The sequence below is a fragment of the Acanthopagrus latus genome, chromosome 4, assembly GCF_904848185.1.
Source record: "Acanthopagrus latus isolate v.2019 chromosome 4, fAcaLat1.1, whole genome shotgun sequence".
In the NCBI taxonomy this organism is placed as follows: domain Eukaryota; kingdom Metazoa; phylum Chordata; class Actinopteri; order Spariformes; family Sparidae; genus Acanthopagrus; species Acanthopagrus latus.
In genome coordinates this window covers 34495170-34511012 of record NC_051042.1, presented here as the reverse complement: position 1 = coordinate 34511012, position 15843 = coordinate 34495170, and the positions used below count along the sequence as shown (strand labels likewise).

The 15843-nt window shown below is 43.5% G+C and overlaps 1 protein-coding gene across 16 annotated transcripts in view; it reads right to left on the bottom strand.

Moving 5' to 3' along the window:
• Window positions 1-4: 4 nt before the first annotated feature.
• The window catches only part of LOC119018204 (serine/threonine-protein kinase BRSK2-like), a 127776-nt gene continuing 111937 nt past the window's right edge, over window positions 5-15843 (bottom strand). For 6 of the 16 annotated variants that reach the window (XM_037095704.1, XM_037095701.1, XM_037095703.1 and 3 more), the window contains 7 exons: window positions 12227-12887; window positions 11637-11685; window positions 11255-11378; window positions 10535-10715; window positions 8790-8882; window positions 5245-5292; window positions 5-3052 (listed from right to left, as the gene is read on the bottom strand). In XM_037095704.1, the coding sequence (XP_036951599.1) occupies window positions 2829-3052; window positions 5245-5292; window positions 8790-8882; window positions 10535-10715; window positions 11255-11378; window positions 11637-11685; window positions 12227-12887 (1380 nt within the window). In that variant the 3' untranslated portion in view covers window positions 5-2828. Of the gene's footprint in view, window positions 3053-3075; window positions 4178-5244; window positions 5293-8789; window positions 8883-10534; window positions 10716-11254; window positions 11379-11636; window positions 11686-12226; window positions 12888-15843 lie in introns of those variants that run through there. The other 10 variants (XM_037095711.1, XM_037095712.1, XM_037095713.1 and 7 more) reach the window with 5 other exon arrangements.

The window sequence follows — 15843 nt, the reverse complement described above, 5'->3', positions numbered from 1 at the left end:
GCTCCAAAGTCAACAGATTTATTTCCTTTAGCACTGAAGTTGTTCACAGTAACATCACAAGGGAATACATTGCCAGTGGTTATCCTGCTCAGTAGTAGCGCTCCGTGCTCCGAGTCCATTCTGTGTGCTCTGGATTCCCCCAGTAGAAAAAGAGGAAAGCGAACAATGAAAGGTATTGCTTTAATTTTTCTCTCTGATAACCCAACGCCCACCGAGCTGGTGAGCGACCCGATCGCCAGAGAGGTCCCTCTTTGAGAGAATGAGTAAGGAGGATGCATTGCACGGTTACTGTGTGGACACAGTAATCAAAAAGAGGGGCGAGGGAAAGAGGACGGCGAAAGAAAAATAAAAAGCTTACAAAAGAAATCAGAAGGCAAATCAAAAAGAAAAGCACGTAAAGAACATAAATACATAAATAAGTGTGGAGAGAAAAAGGGAGCGGGAGAACAATTCCAACGACGACATGCAAAGAAAAGACGAATGCTGAACATGCAAACAACCGTACGAGGTCAAAGCTAAGAGTAGGAATCCCCTTGGTTTTTTTAAATAAGCTTGTCAGTAAACTTGGCTTATTTACAGAATGAGTGTTTTGGTGAGATCTGAGTCTTCATACAGACGGAGGGGAAGAGGGAGCCGACAATTATCAACAAAGGGTTTGTTCCTCTCAAAGAGGCTACGTCTACATTCTTAAATTACGGTAAATCATTTTCCAAACGTATATTACAAGTTTCTCTCGTCAAAAAAGCCGGGAAAAAGGAACAAAACGCTCACAAACGTCTTCGAGTTTTCTCGGTGATCAAATAACTTAAACATGACAAAAATATCCTTAAATAATTTGACGTTAAGAAACATTCTCTACATCTTTCATATAAATAACGGAGAATAAATTAATAACCAAAAAAAAAAGAAAGAAAAATGACAAAATACAATAAAGTACAAAAATATACACAGCAGTTCAATATTGTAAAAAATTATAATGCAAAATTAAAAATGCGCTGACGTGATATAACTGAATCCAAAGAGTCACTTCTCAAAAGTGCAAAAAGAAAAAGATGTTTCATTGATCGGCCTGGTCACAGCAGACGGGCGGATGATTCATCAATAGTGTTGTTGTACAAACTTTACTGAGTGAGTCGCTGGTGAGGTCAGAGAACATGCTAACATTATTATACAGTATTCAGTTAGTTCAGAGCTTATTCAAAAGATGCATTCGTTCACTCGACTCTCGTTACCATCCGCGAACCAGTTTAAACTCCAGCAGAGGTTAAAAGGAGTCATTTGTAAGAAATGGCCAGAATCAGAAGGTCCAAAACTACAGGAGGCAGCAGAACCGCTAACCACTGCTCACTATACTTAGCTATAGCGACTAGCTTCCATTAGCAAGGAGCTCAGTTAGCTGAGGAGCTAAGTGGACATATTAGCCGACACTCCAGTCCAGGTTCTGATGTAACATCCTTGGACCGGGCTCTCGGGCCTCCGAGGTATCACCAGGCGGGACAAGCTGGAGCTAGTTTGGCTAGCATGCTAACTTCAGTAGCCATCTTACATCAGTCACAGCTGCTTCGCCACAATATTAGTTCATTTTCTGAAACTGAAATTCAGGCCGTTTCTTACAAGATGGCGACACACAGCTAATAGACTACGATGGCGCCCTCCATTTTGGGTTCTCCCGCTCTACGTTCCCTCAGAGTTCAGCACTTTACAGATTTATTTCAGCCTTGTGAGTGAATCGACTCCTTGCGGCGATTCCATTGGAATGAATTCATTTCTCCAGGAAAGTGTGTTTTTAGCTGCTGGTGTGACCAGGCCTGCACGGGAATACAAAACAAAATATGGCAACACAACTCTAAAATGTCACGACTACACTTTTTGTACATACGGAACATTATTTAATCTGTACAACAGAATAGATCATTCATTTATGTAATATCACCTCCCCCCATCATACTTTTATGGGCAGCCTTCGAACTGCCTGAACCGTTTTACAGAAACGTCCCACAGCGAGCTCGAAAAATCCTGCCGTTCACAAAGAAAGACGACAATAAAAAGAATTACAATCCAGCCAGCGTTCGTCCGTCTGCCCTTCCTCCACCGCTCGTGCTTCCTGTTTGTCAGCGTGTGCAAGTCATTACATCCCGCAAAGAAGTCATGTTTGTGTAGAGGACTACATACAGTATGTGTGTTTATGTACATGTGGGAGGAATAGAAGAGAGAAAAGAGTCGAGGGGAAGTGTGTGTAGATTGACAAACATCACTGTCTTAAGGCTTTTTTTTCTTTTTACAACTCTTCTGAGATGCGTCTGTTTGGTCTGGTGGGGAGAGGTGGACTCTACTGATGCGGCTGGAGAAAGGACTGGAGGGGTCGGGGAGGGGGGTGAGGTGAGGCGGGGGAGGGACAGGGACGGGTCCTCTGTCTTTTCTTCAGTTTCGGACTCTCTTGGTGGTGGCGGGCCGCGAGCGGGCCCGGCTGTCTCGCAGAGCCGCCGAGGTTAATAGTTATTATGGATGATCCCTGGTGGCAGAGACAAGTCAAGCCATCATCACACATGTGAGGAGGACACACACCCACTGAAAGACCCCCGAGGACACAGAGGGACACAAGGTAGGGACAACAAAGCTACATTTGCTACTTATTGTAAAATACTGATCAACTTTTAAACTGAAATAGCCATTCCCAGTATACAGTACAAAAGTTATAGGCAAAAAGTAGATTTCTTTTTTTGTTCTCACTCCTAACTAAAGGGTAAAGTTAGCAGCTCTCCTCTGTCGTTCTCCTGTTTAATGACCTGATAACTGCTTTTTGTCTAGTCATGCACAGCTACCGCTCCTTAAGGTTGTTCCTGTGTCCTGTTGCTGGCGGCCATCTTTGTTTTGTCTTTGCCGGGGGGGCATTTAGAGTCATTGGGCGGGGGCTGGTTGGGCTTGCTGCTGGGGGCATGCTTGGCGGGGGAGCTAGGCGTGGCGGGGGCGCCAGGGGAGTGGGACGCTTGGATGTTCTTCTCGTCTGAAAAAAGCTGTTTAATTACGTCAAAGAAGTTACTCAACGGGCTGCCTACACAGATGGGAAGAAAAGAAAAAACAAAGAGAGAGAGAGAACAAACAACAGATGAGCAATGAGGTTAACGTGAGGAGAAGAAGAGGAGGAGGAGGAGGAGGTGGTGGTGATGGAGGGATGAGAGGAGGAGTGGAGGCGGAGGAAAGGAGACTCGTCAGCCGGGGGGAAGGGGAAATGGTTTCAGGGTTGTTGAGGCCGGAGGAAGAATTGGCACCAAGAGGAGCCAACAAAGTGAAGTAACGTCTCATCTCCAACAGAGAGATTAGTATTTCTGTCGTCTCAGTGAGGTCAGTGTCGGCCTCAGAGTCTCACTTTCCTCTGCTGGGTGGAGAGCTAACGGCAGCGCAGGAAGACGGGACGGACTGCTACGTGTCTAACAAGCTTTTCACTGAGAATTACTTTTAATTAAATTGACTTTTTTATCATCACGAGTACAGAAATAAGCACATTTTACCACAGATGACTCGTATAAAGTACGAGAACTAAAGCGGCTGTTTGTAATGAAAACTACAACCTGTGGTGATAGTTTGGGTCTTTTGCTGTGAGGCTGTATGAGTTATTCATCTCTAGGTCAGTGTGACACCTGCAGCAGACGACGCCAGCTCTGCACTGCTGAACAGAACCAGCAGCATCACGTACTTTAGCCACCAAATATACATTTATCTGTTGAAGGTACAACAGCCTTTTCCACATTTTCTACACAGATGTTTTCTCTGTATGAACGTCTTCCACGGCGCCCGTTAACTCTCCATCATATCAACATCCATCACAACAACATCCAACATCCACCCGTTAGACAGGTTAAGTGTTTAAAACAGTCGTGAGTGGATTAAAACGTGCGACAGTACAGCACAGTGCACACATTAATACACAATCATTGCCAAGGTTAGTCTTCCAACAGTGTGTCCCTCAGTGATTACACATCCTGTTTGTTTGGTGGCTGATGAATATTCGCTCGTTGCTGTGATAACTTACCATCTGACCTCCTTAACAGTGACTTGATGTGCGTTTGTGGTGTCTGATTCTTTGTTCCAGTGATTTCAAATATGGAAAGTTGATGAGGAGGACGGGGGACGACCCACTGTCAAGCTTCACCATGCAAAGGGTTACTCAGGTTTAGAGCTTCACACACACACACACACACACACACACAGAAATATATCCATCTTATTGAGTCATTTCTGTCAATCTGCCTTCTGTGAAAACACAACAGGACAACTAACAACTACATCAATCTTTTTAATATTGTATATTTATTTGTATTCATTTATTTATGTATTGATTACTGTCCTGCTGTGTAAGAGTTCAATCAATTATTTAAATGAGCTCTTGACGATCAATTTATTATCTTAGTTTCATAAAAAAGTCCTTTTTTAAACAAGAACGTAAAACTATTCCAGATTCTTGATCTCCAGTGTGAAAACATGTTGTATTTCTTTGTCCTGTGAAATAATTTTGGTATTTTGTTTTTTAGGAAAGTGGCGAGGAAATTATTCACCACGTTCATAAATTCTGCAGAACAAATCAGTCGATTAATAAATGGTGCCCCGACTGATCAGCCACTGATTGTTATTGGCTGATATTGATTCTAAATTCTGCAGGGTCATTCTGTACCAAGTCTCACTTTTTATTGTGCCACAGAGAACTATGACATTAAAGTCAAGAAGTGTCCTTTTGATCGGTGATCAGTATCGGCTGATCTCAGAGCAGCATTAAGATCAATCGATGTTGAACATGCACGACAGCCGCAGCGATCACCTCTATGAATCAGTCTTCTCAGCACACGGTGGATTCACAGGCTTTTTCTGCTGCTTTGATTAAATAAACACATTAAAGCCAGAGGATCCTGATCTTGACACAAGAGCTTTTCTCAAGTGCTACTTTAATGTGCGTGTTGATCTTTTTGTCCTACACCTTGTTGCTGTAATAACCACTGCAGCCTCGAGCGCGTTCAGGCTGCAGTTTTGCAGAGTTAGGTCTTTTTTAAATAAAACAGTAGAACTACATGTTTGTCACATTTAAATGACTTGTTAAGTTGAACATATGTTTTGCAGCTCACACTCTCTCTCTCACACGTGTTAGTGCACACAGGGTGTGTTGGTGACAGGCCTCCACAACGTTGCCAGCGTGAGTTAAAAGCCAGAGTTAAGGTGTTTTTGCCGGGAGCTCCCGGTCGCTCTGGGTCTTACCACGCTTTGAGGATTTACTGGGCAAAGAGGCTGAGCGCTGAGAGCCATCTGAGAGCAGAGGACAGTGTCAGAAACACCAACCGTCTCACTGAGGCCCAGTGCTTCATCATCATCAGCTGCACACTGGCTAAAACACTTCACTTCTCCTCGGTGCCAGTTTAAAGGATAAATAACTGCAGACACGGTGAATGTTCAGCTTATTTCTGTCTCGCTTCAAAATTAAATTCTGTTTTCTTTGGTGGTTAATTGCAGCTGGAGGTGTTAATCTTATGTCTGCTGTAATGAAATAGTTTTATAACTTGTGGGATATAAAAGGTGATTTCTCTTCACTCCTGTCGATCAGCCTGAGTGCAGCAGTGATCCGGAGGTGATCTCCACTGTTGGGGAAATGGACTTCACTTCATGAATGTAACGTTACGTTAGGAGATGGCAGGAATTAAATAATTTACATTTAAACTGTCCAAACTGATCGTCAGTACTGGAGTATTAAACTGTTTCTTCACTGTCACTCACAACATTATAATGTTTGGGTTGTGTCTCCTGAAAGCAACATTTGGATCAGCTTTGGTCCAGAATCAGTTAATGTTCTGATCACTTTAATCACAGAAATCTGGCCTGTGACCAGGAGACGAGTGCTGGACAAAGATGCAGAAACTTTTTGCTACTTGGCAGCTTTTTTTGTGTTAATAGCACAAAAGATTCCACAGATATTCAGGCAGGAGACTTTGGTAAGCTGAACATTCACTGCACAGACATCACCCTGAAAATCCATCTGCTGCTGCATCCACACAAGTATGAGCTGACACTCACACATACACAGACCATCAGGTTCACATGTCTGTGGAGCTGCTCAGTGTTTAGTGAAGTTCATCAAACACATGCAGATTATCTGCTTCTGAGGCGAAGAGATCAGCAAACACAACCACAAACTCTGTGCTTGTTTGCTCGCTCACTGCGACATACAGTAATATACAGGAAAATACAGCATGCTTCATTTTAGTGTTTCAGTGGCAAACACACAAGTGTGTGTGTGAATGGCAGCTCAGCCAGAACCATCGGCACACAAAGAGCTCGTGTCCAGCTGGGTCGGTACCGAGCCCAGAGGCCAGTCAGCCCGGCAGTGTGTGCATGGTTCTGGGTTGGCATTTCATTCAGCATGCGAGTCATTCAGTCCATCCAAGTGGCGTCAGAGTAAAGCTGTGGATGACAGAAGCAGGTGGCATGGAGAGGCAGGCCAGATAGATAGATAGATGAGAGATAGATAGATCGATAGACTGATTGATTGATTGATAGATAGATGTGGGTTATTGGCACATCTACACGGTGGAGGGTGACTCATTGTGCACACAGCGCCTGATAACAGTTCCCATCTGTGGCAGTGACTGGGCAGACTGGTCCTACTGGTTCATTGTGCTGAAGTGATAGTTTGGAGCTTCGTGTGACTCGATCCAGAAAACACAGCGGCTCACAAGACAGAAGTAACAGCAACCGAGAGGTGAGAGGGCGGATGTTGGTTAAAGTATCACACAGATTACTGTTGGAGTCGGGCTAAGGGTTCATAAAATGACTGAAACATGACTGTTTGGAATATTATTGCTTACAAATATACTAAATATGTACATTTAATCTGAAATCACAATGTCATCTTAAATAATAGTTACATCACAAAGTTTTTGTAATTGAGATGATTCTAATTTTCTCTCAGTCTCTTTTTTCTATATCAAACAATAATTGAAACCCTCCATTAAGTTCTATATTTTTAACCTTTACTTTAGAAATAACTCATTGTTAGACTGAGACACTGACATTTTGTTTTTCTTAACAATACCTGACAGTTATCCAGCAGTATCCGCAAAGATGTTTTATAACTCCGATACCTTCCCCTTTACATAATACTTTAATATAAAATCTAACCTTACGACTGTTTTATGAACAGTCATTTATGTCACTAGTCATTTTGGACAAGCACATGTGATGTAACTTCTTTCATTAATGGGTTTAATTAGATTATTTAAAACCGTCTCTGGCTTCTGTTACCACCTGCTGTCTGACAGAGAAACAATAAATCAAGCTTTTACTATTTATCATCATTTATTTATTCTATTGTATTTCTTTTTTTCTGCTCTAATAAAACTTTGTATAGTTTGTCTTATTTTTGCTTGTTTTATCATTTATTGTTGATCACTGTCTTTTTTTAAATTTCCTACATTGTGTCAATCACTTGTGAGCACTCTGAATTGCATTTGATTTGTTTGACAGGTGCTTGTAAATAAAGTTTGATTGAATTAGGGAAATTTCTGACATTGTGGAAAATGTGTTGTTTAAATTCTGTGTTTGTCACAGAATCAAAGATGGTGTTGAACTGGATTCCGTTACATTAAGAGATGTGTTTTGTCCTCGTGAGGGGCTCAGAATATTAGAAACACCTCTGAATTTAATGCAGTCCAGTAAAATACCATCACAACTACTGTGTGACCTCAGTGAAGGATGTCACTGAATTTATACCTCTGGGACAGCATCAGACTTTGGGGCAACACAAGTGGATCTACTGTCAAGTAAGTTAGAATAACCTCACTTTACTTCATTAAAGCGAATAAGACTTCGGGACTAGGGACAGAAAAAGACAGGAATGATTGGGCGGTTATGGGTTTTACAGAACATTTGCTGTTTTACTTTTGTTTTGGAGCCAGTGTCTGTCTGGAGATCAGAGGTCACTGCTAACTTATGTAAAACAATCCAAACTACCTGGATCTGTGAGGATGGGTTGTAGTTACTCTACTTCACCACCAGAGGGGACCATTATCAAGTAAATAACCACAGACACACCGACAGGAGAACTACAGCGTCACACTAACAAACAGAACTAAGGAGGACGACTGGAGAACACACACTCTTTCTTTTCTTCCATATTTTTATAATCCGTCCATCTATCTATAGGCAGCCCAAAACATCCAATCACATCCAAGAGGACCTCAAAGATTTGTGTGTTTATGTTTCACTTTTCACTTCAAGTATGAATATGTTCTGAAATCTTGTCACTTCTCTGCCTTTTCCAGATACCAACAGCTGAATGCACAAATCGAACAGCTAATCACACGTGTTCAGTTGTAAACATCCATTTTCCTGATTGATCCGACTGTTGGCCTGTGTGTGTGTCAGACGTCGGGTGAGAGCCGAGCGGCTGTCTGCGGAGGATAAATTACAGTTTGATGCACAGCTCTTGAGCAATCAGTCCTGTAAATCTGTAAATGCACATCTAAAGCTCATTTAATAATTTTACCATGTACTGTGTGTGCGTGGGTGTGTGTGTGTGTGTGCACGCCATGGTATGTGGCAGGGGCATGCACGTGGAGATGCCGTGTGCTAAAAGCAGTTTGCCGAGCTGAGCTGAGCCGAGCGGGTCCGAGCCAAGGTGGGCCGCAAGTGTGGCTGTGCTGTGAGGATGCCGGGAGGGAAGGAGGGAGGCTGTGAGGACGTGGAGGAGGAGGAGGAGGGCTGGAGGGTGTAGGCGTGGTCAGGGACGGGTGGCGAGGGACTTCACTTACCAGATATCTGTGGCTGGATGCCGGGCTGGTCGTTAGAGCTGAGCAGCTGGGCCTGGATGGTCTCAACCACACGCTTGAAACGTCGGCTGGGACCTGATGAGGAACAAACGGAGCCTCGTTAGGTTTATTCCAGGTGACCGAAAGCTGTTTACAGGTAAAGGTTATGCAACACGGCTATTTTCAGGTCTTAACTAATGATCATGATGAGCTTGCAGGACACTCGCCACAATAAATCTCTCTCTGCAACAATTTCATCAATAATTGTAGACTTTTATAACATCAATCCAAGCAGAACATTATGAGACTCAGTCAGTCGAGACTCAGACGTTTTCTGCTGGATGTTGAACTTCAACAAAATTGACAACAGGGACTGAGTGCGTGCTTGTCTCATTTATTTTTGAGGTTAATAAAAATCTCATGTCATTTAACTTTGTGTTTACATTGATGCGATTCAGACTCGTGTTGGAAGTGTTACACTGACTGACTCCTGCCTTCCCGTCTCTGATCGGAGGTGGATTCGGCCCATTTTCTGCTGCTTGAGAAGATGAAACATTCATGATGTGGCCGTGTTCAGGGAGGATTCAGGAACCTCGACATTTCTGTGCTTCATCTCACTCGTGATCTACACTGAATACTGTTCATTTATTCATGTTTTTTTACAGACTCCCAACTCTTCACGCCGCATTGCTAAAAAGAGGTGGACACCCAAACAATATGGCCATATGTGATAACACGACACGGAACATGGGATTGTGACACCCTGGCTGTAAATCTGCTGCTCCAACAGCCTCCACCCGTCTGTGCTCAGTCCGTCTTCCAGAAACTCAACTTGCTGCAGGGATTTTCTTCCATCCAGACACTGTAGTGACACTTTACCTGCATTACTGTCCACCTGAATCCTGCAGTCTTCCACTGAGCACTGTTAAAAAACTGGGCTAAATTTGAGGTGTGTTTCAGACATCACTCTTTCACTTCACCATGTTACTTAATACCATGTAGAAAACAAACCTATGATTACATATTTTAGAGTGTAAATGACTGATAAGTGCAAACATTTTTGGGATCAGTCCAGCAGATCAGCTCAGCCAGCATGTGCTGTGATGGCTGAAACATAATCCTTGAGGGCAACGTTTACCGTCACGAAAACTGGTTGTTTTTGCAGCTTACAGGCTGAAGTTGTTATTCTAAGTGTCTAACAACATTTCCCAAAGGAGCGCTACAGAAATCTGCCATTTTGTTAAAGAGTAAATTCCTTTCTCCTTAACTAGAAACAGCTGCTGTGTCGCCATTGCACATAAACCAGACTCCATTTACAGAAACGGTAACTTTATTACCATCAAACACACTTAACTCAAACACGGAGGGAAGAAAATAAATCTGAACAAAGTCTTCTACTGTTCCAACAGTCACTAACTCTAGAACCCTAAACCTTCAACTCACCGCAGCAGATGTGACAATATTCTGTTGCTACACACCGTTTCCATGCTGAATCTCTGGTGTCGGACATTTTCACATCTAACATGGTGTATTGATGCTTTATTTTTTAAAAAACAGACACAAAGTCATAAAAATAGGAAATGTTAATTTCATTTCTATCAACTAGCTGACTGGATGGAACCGAAACATCTTAAACCTTTTCACCAAACTTCACCAGACTTTTTCTTTTTGAGCTGCAGATCAACAGATCAATACTCACTGGTCTGTGAACAAACGTGTTGGACTGTATGGACTTGTGTGCCGTTTACCTGAGAGCAGGGTGAAGGTGACCGAGTAGATGCCGTTATCCTTGGTGGCGCTGGTGCTCTCGGTGTAGGTGATGTCCACCTGGAATTTCACCGGTTTCTGGAAAACCGTCGGACCGGCTGTGGACTTGTACTCCGCCCTGAAGCTGGTCTGAGAGATGACGCTGTGGCTCAGGCTGGGGATCTGAGAGGAAGCAGACTCTGAGTCAGCAGAAACACAGACAACTTCTGCACCACTAAAGATGGCTGCATGGATGTGAGAGGAAGAGACAGGAGCAGACGGAGACGGTGTGTTGGATGTTTTACATCTGAACACATCACAGTGTTGTGCAGCGTCAGCGTCAGGTTTAATGCTGACGACGAGACATGAACGGACAGCAGCCTGCTGCACTTGATGCTGCGGTCCACATGAAACACACAAACTGACTGAACACACACCTAAACACTGAGAATACAGAACATATTCGCTTATAATTTAAAGAAATAGTTCTAGATACTTTTCTATTGTACTGCAGTGGGTTAGCATCACTGGAGTTACATAAATAATGCACTTCTTTTTACCAAAACCAGAGTTTTCCTGAGCTCATGCCTTAATCTAAACAAACTACCAGTGTTGGTCTGGTTTGCCTGTCATGTAGTTTTGGGAACGGTGAAATCATGTCGATTCTTCAGGAAATAGAGAACAAACAACAGATGGATGTTGGAAGCAAAGATGAAACTTACGGAGAGGAAGGCGTGGACGATGTCTGCCTTTATAGAGCTGAGAGGTTTGTCTCTGATCACAATGAAGATCTGCTCCTCCTTCTCCAGGTTGATGAAGTTACCAAACCACGACTTCTTAGCCAGCCTGAAGGGACGAAGACAGAACGAGATCACGACTGGTTTCAAAACATTAGCTTGATTTGTTCACGCCAGTTGTTTTATTTGGACAAAAACTTGCAAAAGAGGGACAGAAGTTAGAGACATTACTTTCTTTTTTGTTTCTGGATGACGAGGACAATCACAATCAGAAATATTTCATTGACCTGAGGGAGAAACTGGACAGTAACGAAAAAGTATGACATTCCTGCAGCCTGAGTCTGCTGAGGTGTGTGGCATTACTCACTCTGGAGAAGAGTCCGGAGTTAGACTGGACATGTCCTCCTGGGTGGGAACTGTGGATGTTAAAGTTTGCAGAGTTACATCAGTGAGATTTGACTTCTTAGATATTTCTTACATAAACCTCTGATCAACACTGACTTCCTGCTGTCTTTACGTACTAATAAAGATGCCCCTGTTTGACTTGTTTTTCCACTGAGCCTTATTTCAGATTATAAATATATAACCCGTCTGTTAAAAGAGATAATCTGGTCTCATCGTGGCTCTGTTCAGTTTGTCTGGAGGGACTCTGTGGCTCTATCACAGCAACTACTAAACCATATAAAATGGTGAATTTTCCGCTTCCTGTAATGAGATAGTTATCTTGTGTGTGACATGGCTGGAGGCGGCTGTTTGTCATGATGAGGCTGCAGCAGGTGAACCGTTAAATACTTCCATTAGGAACACAGAGACGATTTGTTCCCCTGAGCTACAGGACTGCTGCATAAACACTCTCTGCTGAATCAATAAGAGTGAGATAATATCCTAAAGATCTGATCTAAATAAATCATAAACTCCCGCCCACCCTTCCCGTCTCCCGCTCCTCCTGCTCCCCACCTTGCATTTTCCTGCGGTGGAAGCGTGGCGAGCCCAGGAAGCTGTTCTTGATGGAGTTGAGGCGTGTCCTCCAGGGCATGCCTCCAATGGAGGGGCTGGGCGGCGGCGTCGGGCTGGGCGTACCGGTCGGGCTGTCCTTGGGCGTGTGCACCGGGGTGCCTTTAGGGGTGGGGAGAGGGCTCCCTCTGGGGGAGGGGTGGGGGGTAACCTGCGTGATGGGGACAGATTTGCCGTTGTGGTCAGGGTGGAGGTGGTGGTGGCGACGGCGGGGCGACATAGGAGGCACAGGGGAAAGGGGGATGGAGAGCTTCGGGGGGACGGTGAGGGGTGGATGGCGTCTCACCCGCGGGCTGTTGGGGATGCAGGGAGCCAGAGACTGGCAGGGTGTAGAGGGCTCAGATTTGGGGGTGGTGGGGGTCTGGGCTGTGTTGGGAAGAGGGTTGGACCTGGTGGTCTGAAGGGGCTTCTCTGACACTTTGGGCTTGGCGGGGAGGGTCTGCGTGCGGGGGTGCATGAGGGGGGACCCCATCTTTGGATGGTAGGAGTTGGGCGTGCGTGGCCCCACCCCGTTAAGGCGGACCTCAGGGGAGTGGGTGGGACTGCAGTTCGGGGACTGACACAGGTCTGGGGACTGGGGCGGGATGAAAAACCGCCGGTGTGGCTGCGATTTGTCATGCATCGTTATACATGACAGCAGAGGCAGCCAATGAGAGAGCGAGGCCAGAGGAGCACCACGGCCCAATAAAGGTTCATTCCCATTTAAGAAGAAAAAAAAAAAGCACACCAGGAAATAAAAAGGAGCGTGGCAGATGGGTTGAGAGGTGGAGCAGGCAGCAAGTGGTGAGAGTGCAAGAAAGAAAGAAAAAAGAACATGCGATTAGCACAGTGATTAGCCAATCAGGAGGCAGCAGTGGAGCATTCATGGCGCATTAACAGCAGGGATGCACCGAGATCAAAACCGCTCGACCAAAGACTTCAGATTAGTTCTGCTCCAACGAGCTTCACACTCCTGTGTGAAACGTTTCATTTTTAAATCACAGCTTTTATTATATTTTTCATGAACAACAAGACTATTATAAAAAACAAAATGGTGCGTGCACAGTATTTTGTGTCACTGTGAGTATTTGAATGACTCATTCATGCAAATTATAGATGTCAAATCTATTTTCTATAAATATTTTCAGACAAATGTGATTATTCTGGTTTCGATCAGACTAATTCTGTGTACAGCAGCAAAACCCTTCAGTGCTGAATTCACCAACAGATTTTATTTCATGATTTTAACTTTTCAGAATGACAGAATAATCAGCTACACATTGTCCACATTCTCTTTTAAATTCACATTTTCATTGATGATTATCGTCCGATACCTCGGTGCATCCCTCATTACCAGCAAGTGACCCAGCTTGAAAGCTAACAGGTTTAGCTTCACCCTCCACCTGGGAAAGCAGCCAGAGGTCATGCACAGTGCTGATGCACAATGCTGTGGGATGGATGAGCAGATCACTGATCAGACAGTGTGAAGACTCAGCAGAGCAGACCTGAGGTCAGCTGTCAGTCTCTTCTCATAACAGCATCAGAAAAGCATGTGTGAACAGTTCATGAGGTGAAACTCACTCTTGTTTCAATTCAGGGGAAAGGTGTGTGACAATGTGACGCACATTCTTATTTCTTTAACATAATGGACCTCATGCAAGAACAACTCATACAGTTTTCCTTACGGCGCCTACAACCCATCTATATTTCATTCCATTTGGTACAAACTATATTGACAAGTGGTCATGGTACAGTCAGCATTCGTCTACAAGAAGATACAAGGTGATAACATCACTGCTTTTTTAGTTTAAAGGGACAATATGTAAAAAATGTAGTTGAAAACATCAAAAACTAACCAACAGAATGTGAAATAGCACTTAGACATTATGATGTTTGTGTATTCTGCTGGAGAGATACCTACTGATGTTAGCATGCCCACCAGCTAACTCTGGCCCATCCCGGCCCAAAGCTAATGTGCTAGCCGTGTATGCACCAGCACCGCCCTGATCACCCAGCTCCTGGTCCAAACCGCTGGCTGAATGCCTGACTGAGCTAACTAGCTAAAGGCAGCTAGTGAGCAGCAGTTAGTGGCTATTCCAGTTATATGCTGCTCTCTCCTTTGTTTAGTAGGTATCTGACAGATGGCCAGTTACATGTTTACAAGGTGCCAACAACTTCCCCACTAGAACAAAATGGCTGCCCTCCAATAGAATATGGACATGTTTGCAAAGTAAACTAAAATAGGAATACATAAGATAAATAAATGTTAATATCGCAGCTTTTCTTTGGTTTTGCTATGTGCAAAGCACTTTGGACCAACTGTCTTGTGGTAAATATAAAGTTAAGTTAATCTTTTACTGTGACATGCATCATCATGGTTTGTCATTTCACTGAGAGGGTTGACAACATATTGTTTTCTTTTATTATTAAGTATTCAGTCGTTGCTACTCCGGGTCTTTATGTAGGTCAATATCCAGGTGAACATCCTCTGTTGAACAGTACGTAACAATCTGTTTTCTGACATCTAACGTCACGTTTCATAATTTCTCCTTGCCCTGCTCTGTTATAGCACTGTGATGACTCAACATTGGCAGCTGTAGTGATATGTTTCTTAATTTTCGGATTCTTTAACTACTGACTCTGCTTTCATCTGCCGATTTTTGTAAATAAAAACTGCCCATAAATTGAAACAGAACCATGTGAGTGCATTACAATGAAAAGAAGTCCAATGCACTCTCTCTTTAATCCCTTTAAAAACAAACTTTGATGCATTTCAGCACCAGGCTCGGGCTTTGTGACTTCCTGAAAAACGCTTGATGCCAAAACACTTTGAAGTTTGTTTTGAAGGTCCAACATGATCGTGCTGTTACAAAAAAGGCATTTTAACAGAGAAAAACTTGGAATTTTCTTGTGATTTTTTCGTCAAAATGTATGTCTGTCCAAAGAGCACCTCTAACAAACTCAATATGAGTCTTAAAAGCGGTCCATCATGAACATGCCACATTAGGCAAGTTAAAAAGAGTGAGTTTGTGCAAGTTTGATGAATATGACTTGTAACAGTTGTCAAGCAAACCTTTAGAAAGATTAGAAAATGTTCTTGCATGAGACCTGATGACTTTTATTCATTACTCTTGAAACACTTCATAACTCAACAAATGAGCAGATAAGGAGAATGTGCCTTGAGGAATAAAGCAATGACATTCATTATAAAGCAAAAATGTCTGCATGGCTTTGCAAGAGAGTGAATGTTTGATGATACGCAGTCTGTGTCCCGGCTGAGGGTTAGCTTAAAAATACCTGGCTTCACTAAAACACAGAGGCTGCAGGCTGATTTGCACCGTTAACCTTTCTGCTTTGTCACTGCAGCAGCACTTTTTGTCATGATGGATTTAGTTCAACTAATCTGCAGCTGCATGAGAACCCGTTCCAGATGATCATTAAATCACCAGATCTCATGTGGAGTTTGGTGTTTGGTCTCTGATGGATCCAGTTCACTTCATCTAAAGCTCTGTGACTTACAGTCCAACCTGACGCTCACCTCGAGGTCATCGACGACCTTAATGAGACAGTGAGCAGCGGCC